A 9,755-nucleotide genomic window follows, 5' to 3' on the forward strand; every position below is an offset into this window, starting at 1 on the left:
TGCTGTTCTGCTTGGGTCCTTTCATGATCTCCGTTTGCTTTAGCCATGGGACCGTATGAACATCACAGAGTCAGATCTCTTGATCGGTCTTTCAAAGTCACCCGGCGAAGAAAATGAGGCTCAGTCGCTGTCTCTCTTGATTTCCCCACCCTCTGCGTCCCGCTGCTCCTGGTCGTCTTTCACTATTCCTTCATCGATGCTCTCCATCCTCAGTCTCTGGCCGTCGAGGTAGCGCGGAGCCCGCTGGACGTTGCGGCTGGTGAAGAGCGCCGCAGGCAGCGGAGGCGGCGGCAGCAGCGAGGGCGCCGCGGTCCCCTCCCCAAAGATCTGCAGCTTGGCGTCGCTCTCGATGGCCATGGCCAGGCAGCTGGCGAAGCTGTCCAGGGAGCAGTGGAGCTCTGCTTTGACCTGCACCGCGGGGGAGGGGTCTGCTGAGAGGAGAGAGAAACATGGGGGTTGGTGAGGCGTGGAGGTGGTGGTTATGGTATTTAGCAGACGCTTTTCTTCAAAGCGACTTACAGAATATATATATTATGGAGGTGTTGTTGTGGAACACACAGCGAGGCTAACGCCTAAAGTGTTGCATGACAAATGTTTAGTCATCTCAATTTGTTGAGGTTTGTCCAGACAGGGATTGTTTGTCGGTACATGACTGCTCTATGTATGGGAATCCAGTCCGTATTGGCTTAACTGTAATTTGACAACCCTTCACCCAACTGCAGGCTGTTTACATGCCCTGATGCTTGCTTTCATCGGAAAGTCCACCCGAAAGAAAAACTTTTGCCATTATCTCCTAAACCAAAGGCCAGTCATCATCCATGACTTATCAGTGCAGCAAACATTTATTAAGTGGAATGTCTGTGAGCACAAATAACTGGCCATCATTCGCCTTCACTACAAAAAATGATATCTTACCAAGTGTTATAATCTTATATTAAGATAAAAAAAAAAATCTAGTTAGTATTGTTTTTAGTATAAAGACACTTACTTTGAGCTTTCTTGTAAGATTATTTGACTTACAAGTAGTCAAAATCTTCCTAAATTAAGACATAAAAACAAGTAAATGTATCTGCCAGTGGAGTACGTAAATTTACCTTAAATTGTCTTAAATCTTCAATTTTAAGATACAATTACTAGATTTTTATCTTAATACAACACTTGGTAAGATAACTTTTTGCAGTGTTAATAGTAAACGAAAATAATAGTGTAGAATAAGAAATGTTCTGCTTGGTGGTCTACAAAACCAAATAAAATGGACCACAGGATTCTAGTGGTATTTTGGGGTGTACTGTCCCTTTAACACCTGTTTCTTCCACGTGTGCAAAGCAAACATGTGCCGAGGTCAAACAGGTGGTAGAGATATGCAGACAGGACACTTAAACAATGTGGGTGAAATGACTAAATATCTCCATATCATTAATATGGTGGTGGTGGTGGTGGTGGTGGTGGGGGGAGGGGGGGGGGGGGGGCATTCTTGCTATTGATCAAAAACTCTTGTCTGCTGCTTAAGCGCTACGTCTAGACAAGCAAACACAGTTTGTTTTGTCTTTTCTTTTCCACTGTACATTTAATCTCTGGACCTGCTCCCTGTGAGTGCTCTGCCTGATCTGATACCTTTGGAATGCTGGTCCACTTGGTCCTCGAACGTGACGGAGCTCCGTCTGCGGTTGCCCGTGGCGCTGGTGTGGTGGTTGGAGAACGAGCCGTCGGTGGAGAAGTTATCCAGCAGCATGACGTCTGTACCTGAGCATTGGAACAAGTGACAATGAGAGAGAGAGACGGAGGGGGGAGTGTGTGTGTGTGTGTGTGTGTGTGTGTGTGTGTGTGAGAGTGAGAGAGATTAGATGGGGGAATAAAGTTGGGAGGGAAATAAGAGGAAAATGCAGACAGGGGGACTGGACAGACAGATGGATAATACTGTGAGACCACTCAGACAGACAGATGGATAATACTGTGAGACCACTCAGACAGACAGATGGATAATACTGTGAGACCACTCAGACAGACAGATGGATAATACTGTGAGACCACTCAGACAGCCAGATGGATAATACTGTGAGACCACTCAGACAGACAGATGGATAATACTGTGAGACCACTCCAGACAGACAGATGGATAATACTGTGAGAGACCAGATGGACTACCAGACAGACAGACAGATGGATAATACTGTGAGACCACTCAGACAGACAGATGGATAATACTGTGAGACCACTCAGACAGACAGATGGATAATACTGTGAGACCACTCAGACAGACAGATGGATAATACTGTGAGACCACTCAGACAGACAGATGGATAATACTGTGAGACCACTCAGACAGACAGATGGATAATACTGTGAGACCACTCAGACAGACAGATGGATAATACTGTGAGACCACTCAGACAGACAGAAGGAGGAAGATGGATGGATAGCTAAATAAATGACTCGTAGAAAGACAGCCAGACCAACAGACTGATGAATAACTAAAAACTAAAGACAGACAGGCAAACTTGGTTTTCTTCTCAAAAACAGTGACTCAGAGTGCCTGAACACATCTCACCAACCACAACCAGCCCTCCCATCAACCCCCACACCACAACCATCACCACCATCACTATCACACCACCTCCACAACGCCGTCTGGTCATTATGCAACAGCCGTGATGGGTGCGGCACGCAGCCAAATGACAGCCTGTGTAGATTAACTGTCTGGCTGAGAGACATGGACAAGAGTTCATGTAGCCCGTCCAAGGCGAGGAGGAGAGAGTCCCGAGATGCCTGGGAGACATTGGCTGTGCTCAAGTTCAGTGCTTTGAAGCATAGCGCTGCGCTCTCCTCCACTGATGTATGGGCCATTCAGCAGTCAAACAGGAAATGGATTGTTGGGAGAAGAGACATGACAAGTCTGTCTCACAGAACAGGAAATTAAAGAGGAAGTAAATGTAATGGAGGTGTGTGTGTGTGTGTGTGTGTGTGTGTGTGTGTGTGGGGACTATGTGTGTATGATGGATTGTGTGTGAGAGGGTTTGTACAGTAAGTGTGTGTGTGTTCATATACTAACTGTACCATGATCTGAGCTAAAGCTATGGGTAAGTTGGGTAGTAGCACTAGCATGTGGTACTAACTAAAAGAGGTTGCTTATCTGTCATTTAACAATATCTGTGAGTATGTAAACGCATCTACATTGAGGGCAAACTGTATGTGTGCGCAAGTGAGTTGTGTTTAGTTCAGTCATGATTCTCTCAATTTGATAAGAATTTGGATTTTTAAGTCTTAAGATTTGATTTGATTTTCAATCTTATTTACTATTAACGCATTTGTTATGTCGTTTACTTTTCTTGCCTTATTTCCATAAACATATTATCACAGAATGATAATTTGATTGTTATAGCACACTTCGAAGAGACACAAGGTAAGTGTTCATAGAATATACCGGTAGCATTGTTAATTTTTTATTTTACTTTTATTTTGTAACTTTGGACTCAATTTAGAACTTCACTTCCTAAGTTGAGTAGTGTTAAAAGGTTGTATCAGCGATGTCAGGCCCAAACATAAATGATCACATTAATCTAATCTTTCCATTTTAATCTAACAGTCCACTAGCTGTCTGCCCCATAAGCTGGCCGTTAAAAAAATGCGTCTCTGTAGGCAGCCTAGGCTCTGAGATCTGTACACAAAAACAATTGCTACCAACAAGGGTTGGCAACCCACTCAAAGGCAAAATAAAGTGTTTCAACCAATAACCAGCGAGATGCGCGTTTAGGAGAGTTTTAATTGCACGGGAGGAGTAGCAAGCTAGCTCTCTGTTTTGTTTGAACATCAACAGAAGTGACGTATCCCCGCTATCGCTGATACAACCTTTAACTGATGTGAATGACAGAACCTCAAAATATTTCCACACCGTTGATTTCAGGGAAGCAGGAGGCGGTTTGAGTTTAGTTGATGTGTTTTTTTAGTTAGGAGATAATGTGGACGTGCTGCACTTCAACACGTGTGTGTGTGTGTGTGTGTCTGTGTGTGTGTGTGTGTGGCTACATCGTCGATTCAACATTTAATTTGGAAAGTTTGAGATTCTGATGTCATTTCGATTGATTTTCAACTTACAACCGAAATCCGTGACACCTAGTTGTGTTAGAACTGTGTGTCTGAGTTAACTTTGTGTCAGTGTCTGAGTTTGTGTCACACAAACACACACACAATTTGAATGAGCGTGTGTATGGGGATATGTGTGTGTGTGTGTGTGAGAGAGAGAGAGAGCGTCTGTTTGTGTGTGTGAGTGAGTGAAAGAGAAAGAGAGAGAGTGTTTGTTGAGGGAGTGAGTGAGTGAGAGAGAGCATTTGTTGTGTATACACTTACCTGAGTCTTGTGTGAAGCTGAAGCCCGTGTCTCCGGTGCTGCTGCCAGGCCCCAGTGGATGAGCTCCTCCCACCAACATGGCCGTCAGGTGAGGGGACATCCCCAGATCTGAACACACACATACACACATCAGTGCACACACCAGCACACCACAACATTTCTGAGATAACATGAGAGCTTTCACAATGTTGAGAACACAATAAGCACACACACATACACACACTCACTCACTCAGACAGACAGACACACTCACACTGTTTACATCTAAAGCACAGCACTGGTATTTCATGGTATTTCATGCTCCTAATTAAGCCTTTCCCTCCCCAAATTGGCATGTTTGACATGCACACTATATAATCCATTTCACATGGAATGTTCCCAAAACATTTCCTGAAAGTGACAGTACAGTTTCCTCAGCTGTAGTTTATCGTCCTTCCCTGACTATGTACAATACACAACAAAAGAAAGCTGTGTTGCAATGAGGTGCATATAATATTCCTCTCTCTCTTTCAGCTCGATTTAGACGAGAAATCTGATCAAGCATGGCGCCAGCAAAAAATCCAGCATTATGGGGTCAGTATGCAGGGAAAGACGTGCCGCGATAATATACAACCAAGGCTTTCTCCATTCAGCAATTAGCCGCCGCTAGATGACTGCAAATCTGATGTGGCCTAAATATACGACCAATGATTGAGATAAGCCGCAATCACATGGTCTTAGACCGATGCCCAATTTTCTCTGGGAAGTCTGCCTCCCTTCTCAGGTCTTGCGAGGGAGTGTTACTAAATACAGCTGACAGAGTTAAGGAATCAGCTGTGTCACAATGCAAAGTGATGCACAATTTCTGACCAGTGTTAGACATGTATTATCGGTAGCCATTGTGTTGTCGGGTGGTTCATACAACACATGACGCAAAACGTAGACAGGCCTGGTATTTATCATATCATCTTGTGGTACCTAAGGAGCACAGGTATGGAGTAAAACTTGTCACCTCAAACCGAATTTGAATATGTTGTATTTGCATCTGAATTGCTGAATTTGAGCAATTGAATTGGAAAACGAATTTGAATAGTAAATGTTGAAATTGAATTCATTAGATTGGAACTGAATCCCGGTCAACTTGAAATTGAATATAATATTGCAAATACAACATATTTAAATTTGGTTTTAGGTGACAAGTTTTACTCCATACACAGGTGATAGGTCTACATTCATTCTACGGTGTTGCAATGGATAAAATCATGTGGTTAATGAATAAATTCAAGTCAGACTAATGAAATACCAGAATAAATACCAGAATAACGGTTATCCAAAAAGCAGCCCATCCCCACCCAAATGTAAGTCCGGTAGATGCTGAACCTCGCTGGGTGCTCACCCGTGATGCGGTTGGAGATGCTGAAGAGCCGTGACGTCCTGTGCCGTGTGACGAACGACTCGCGGTAGTACCGGTCCCCGAAGCACATGCCCAGGAGCTCCTTGCGCACCGTCTTGTTCCACAGCCCGTAGATGAGCGGGTGGCACACGGCACTGGCGAACGACAGCCACGTGACCAACGTCTGCATGCCCGGCGGCACGCTCCCTTTGCCCCGGAGCGCCTCGGTGCCCACGGCCACCACGTACGGCCCCCAGGTCAGCAGGAAGCTGCCCACCACCACCAGGATGGTGACGAAGGCCTTGCACTGGCTGCCCGAGTACACCATGCTGCGGCGGCTGCCGCTGGACGAGGTGGAGGTGCTGGAGTTCTTGCGGCTGCCTTTCAGGTGCCCCGCTTGGCCTCCTCCTCCATTGTCCTCCTGGCCGGACGAGGTGGAGGCCGCCACCACCACCGTGCCGCAGTGCACCTTGCGCGCCTTGAGGCGTGCCACGCGGAAGATGACGCCGTAGCAGGCCAGCATGGCAGCCAGCGGGGGCAGGCAGCACCAGACGACCCAGAAGGCGGCGTAGCCCGGCTCCCGGTGCCAAGCCACCGTGCAGGCGCGCTTGGGCCCGCCAAACTCGAAGGCCGACCAGCCGAACAGCGGCGGGAGGCAGCCGGCCAACGAGTGCAGCCAGATGTAGGCGATGGCCAGCACGGCCCGGTTGCCGGTGATCTTCATGGGGTAGACCATTGGGTAGAGCACGGCGTAGTACCTTCAGGCAATTAGACAAGAAGGAGAGAGAAAGGTTTTGTCTTTTCCCCCCCAAATGGTCACTCTAAAAAGTCTTGTGCTACACTTGTGAGTGTGGGGCACATGACTACAAAAAAGCCGATGACACAATGAGGTCTTTCACCATGGTATGCAGGGCACTAAAAAGAAGCAGCTGAAGAGAATGTATTCCTTCTACTGCACTCAAGTGATGACTGAATGGGTGAATTCATTCTGAGTATCAGTTTTGTAAACTTCTATATGAAGTAGTTAAAACACAAGAATTTTACTCTCTTATACCCCTATAATGAGATGTAAAGACAATCTTGAATCTAGTTGAAAGACAACCCTAACTAGTTAGGCTAACCAATTGACAGAATATTAATGATATTACATTGGGATTAAAATAATCCAGGCTAAACCATACATTCTCAAATATACCTCTCCAATTTTACATAGTATACAAAAAAAAGTCACTTCATTAACCCCTACCCACACACAAAGTGATCCCATGAGAGTGTATTTGCCAGACATGAGGAATAGGTTATACATAATAACTTATAACGTTTATGTATACTTCAGGATACCCAAATCTTTTCACCTCTAGATCTTAGTGAGATTAATTAAATGAGGTTGATTTTGGGTGGGTGCTGAATCAAGTCTAATCCATCTGATCCACCCCACCCCACGTCTTCCCTTCTTCTTCTTCTCCTCCTCCTCCTCTCCTCCTCCATCCCTTCCTTCCTCTACATCCCTTCATCGGCGTCTCACCTGTCGATGGCGATGGCCCCGAGCGTGAGCATGCTTGCCGAGCTAATGAGGAGGTAGAGCAGCGCGGTGAAGTTGCACCACACCACGCCGAACATCCAGTCACGGCGCACAGAGCTGGCCGCCACGAACGGCAGCACCAGCACCGACAGCAGCAGGTTGGACAGCGTCAGGCTGAACACAAACTTGTTGCTGGGCGTTAGCAGGTAGGGCTTCTTGTACAGCGTCGCCACGATTACCAGGTTGCCCAGGCAGATGAGGAGCGCGATGATCACTATGGAGACCGACTCCAGGGCGATGGATCCTTCGTCCACACCCGTGACATTCCCAGTACCCGGAGCTGCTGAGGTCCCATTCCAGCTTTTGTTCATTGTGTGTGAATGGCTGAGGAGTACATCTGGGGACACATGACAGAGGACTGCAAAAGAAATAAGGCTCAGCTATAATCCCCAGCATGAACAGAGATGAGCTATAAGTTGTCTATAGGGCAGTAGGTTTAATGGCCAGTGACCTGGACTGACTTATGTTATCTAGGTAATTTAAGTTCACAGGTCAAATCTACACAATGTACCATTGTAGGACAGTCAAATTATACAGTTTATGATTAATGACGACTGTGGGAGAACACCAGGCAACGTTTTCGTGTTAATTACTCATCTTTGTAAGTCGGTATATGGTTAAATGACTCATTACAGGGCGAATGAAGGCTTTCTCGCGCCCGCCCCTACTGCCTGTAGGAAGAATATCCCACTTGCAAGTTCGGTGTATCCTACCCGCCGACCGAAGCAGGATCAGTTTACAGCACAGAGGCAGGCTAACAAAACGCTAGAGATTGTTGCAAACGTGTGTTTAATGGCAGAGCCGGCGAAGAAGCAGTGAAAACCCTTGACGGAAGACGCAAAGAAAAGGAAAAGAGCTTCAGACCGAGCGAGGGGGAGTTTCGTAGAGAAAAAGCATCAGCCTTGCCTGGTGTCCCTTTAAGAACGGCCTGATGTTAACGGCTCAAATCCACTGCCATTTGCAAAGCCATGTTCTTGCCCTGAAGTTGGGGTGTCACTGACGTCAACAGAGGTTTTGATACGAGAATGACATGAAACCTAATCAGTTCTCCTTGCAGCAGACCACAAAACATGAATGTCTTATCGTGCAAGGATGATATTACTATTGTATGTGTTTGTGTAGAGACTATAATATTACATATCGCCAACATGATGTCATGGTTTAAAGTTGTCAACTAACATTAGCTGGTCAAAATTCTGTCCCGATTCGATGACTACCCTTAGTCACAAACAGTTACACCGCATAAAAACATGGCACAGCACGTGAAATGTCTCTTTTCATTATGACTAGAAGCAACATGTCTGCTTGATTTCCCACATTAAAGCCTATAATGAACTACACATGATGAACAGACGTATAACGTTGAGCAAAAGGAGGGACTTGAGACATTCACTCACGGTAGACTAACATTAACGTTACTCCAAGAAACCAAAACAGCAGAAAACAGACAAGTTGCACCCATAAATGTATTGATTAGGGTTGTACTGAACAAAATTCTTGCTACCGATAAGGTAACAATGTGATAAACGGCATAACTTCCATTTAGTTATCATAGTTAGCTAATGTATAGCTCACAAGCTAACGTTTCGGAGCGTAACGTTATAAACGTTACAACTTACTTTTGGCATAATGCTGTCCATATCTAGTAGCTATATTACAATCTGGAAAACATACAAGTGAAAATATGTTTGAAAAATATCAGCAACAAAAGCACGATATTCCCATTAAGCCAGCAACCGCAGCATCCGAAGCTTACCCCGCTGACTCAGTTCAATCACAGTTCGTAAGCTTGAGAAAAACTTTCCCCTTTGTCCATAGCAGACTCTCCACCTCTCCAAGTGAAAATTCTCACCTCAAGCCAGCGGGTATGAAACCTCGTAACGTCACTCGACGACGACTGAAAAGTCATCGTGTTCTTTTAAGAAATTAATAATCCATTGATCGCCTTCATGAGTAAGTAGGAGTCCCGTGTTCGCATGGTCCCTCGGTGTAAACGTCTAGTCGAAATCATGGGGGCAGTCTCCGGTCGCAATGGCGACGGTCCACCCGTCTCCCGAATAGTTACGCTCTTCCTTATCCTTCCCTTGCTTGAGAAACCCCCATCATTTCGAAGATGTGTGGGTGGTCTGAGTGAGTGGTTGTCACAATTTTATCAGAACAGCCGCGCACTCGGTTCTGTTGTGTTTAGTTCAGTTTACAAGAAGTTCAATTAAAAAGTTGAGTCATTCATCCCCTTCGTTACAATGTAACGGTATAAGTAATTGTAATTCATTGTTGATCAATATTGAACCTTGTTTCTTTAAGAATAATGAATGGTCGAAAAGTGTTGGCCTACTAGATCTGTTAAAAGTCTGGTATAGTTTACTAGAAACAAATACACGGAAGACTTCAAAACTTTGTGGACCACCAACGTAGATCAAAGGTTCGCGCACACCTTACATTAGCCAATCATATTAA

The 9,755-nt window shown here is 45.4% G+C and overlaps 1 protein-coding gene across 5 annotated transcripts in view; it reads right to left on the reverse strand.

Moving 5' to 3' along the window:
• gpr161a (G protein-coupled receptor 161a) overlaps positions 1–9,676 on the reverse strand; it is a 10,519-nt gene extending 843 nt beyond the window's left edge. Inside the window, exons 1-7 of one of the 5 annotated variants that reach the window (XM_048238370.1) lie at positions 9,055–9,676; positions 8,918–8,959; positions 7,242–7,656; positions 5,720–6,474; positions 4,345–4,452; positions 1,615–1,743; positions 1–431 (exon numbers count right to left, since the gene is read on the reverse strand). The exon at positions 1–431 is cut by the window's left edge and continues 843 nt beyond it. In XM_048238370.1, the coding sequence (XP_048094327.1) occupies positions 121–431; positions 1,615–1,743; positions 4,345–4,452; positions 5,720–6,474; positions 7,242–7,609 (1,671 nt within the window). In that variant the 5' untranslated portion in view covers positions 7,610–7,656; positions 8,918–8,959; positions 9,055–9,676 and the 3' untranslated portion in view covers positions 1–120. Of the gene's footprint in view, positions 432–1,614; positions 1,744–4,344; positions 4,453–5,719; positions 6,475–7,071; positions 7,193–7,241; positions 7,657–8,917; positions 8,960–9,054 lie in introns of those variants that run through there. The other 4 variants (XM_048238371.1, XM_048238368.1, XM_048238369.1 and 1 more) reach the window with 4 other exon arrangements.
• Between the last annotated feature and the right edge of the window lie 79 nt (positions 9,677–9,755).

This window comes from Alosa alosa, chromosome 3, assembly GCF_017589495.1.
Source record: "Alosa alosa isolate M-15738 ecotype Scorff River chromosome 3, AALO_Geno_1.1, whole genome shotgun sequence".
Lineage (NCBI taxonomy): Eukaryota > Metazoa > Chordata > Actinopteri > Clupeiformes > Clupeidae > Alosa > Alosa alosa.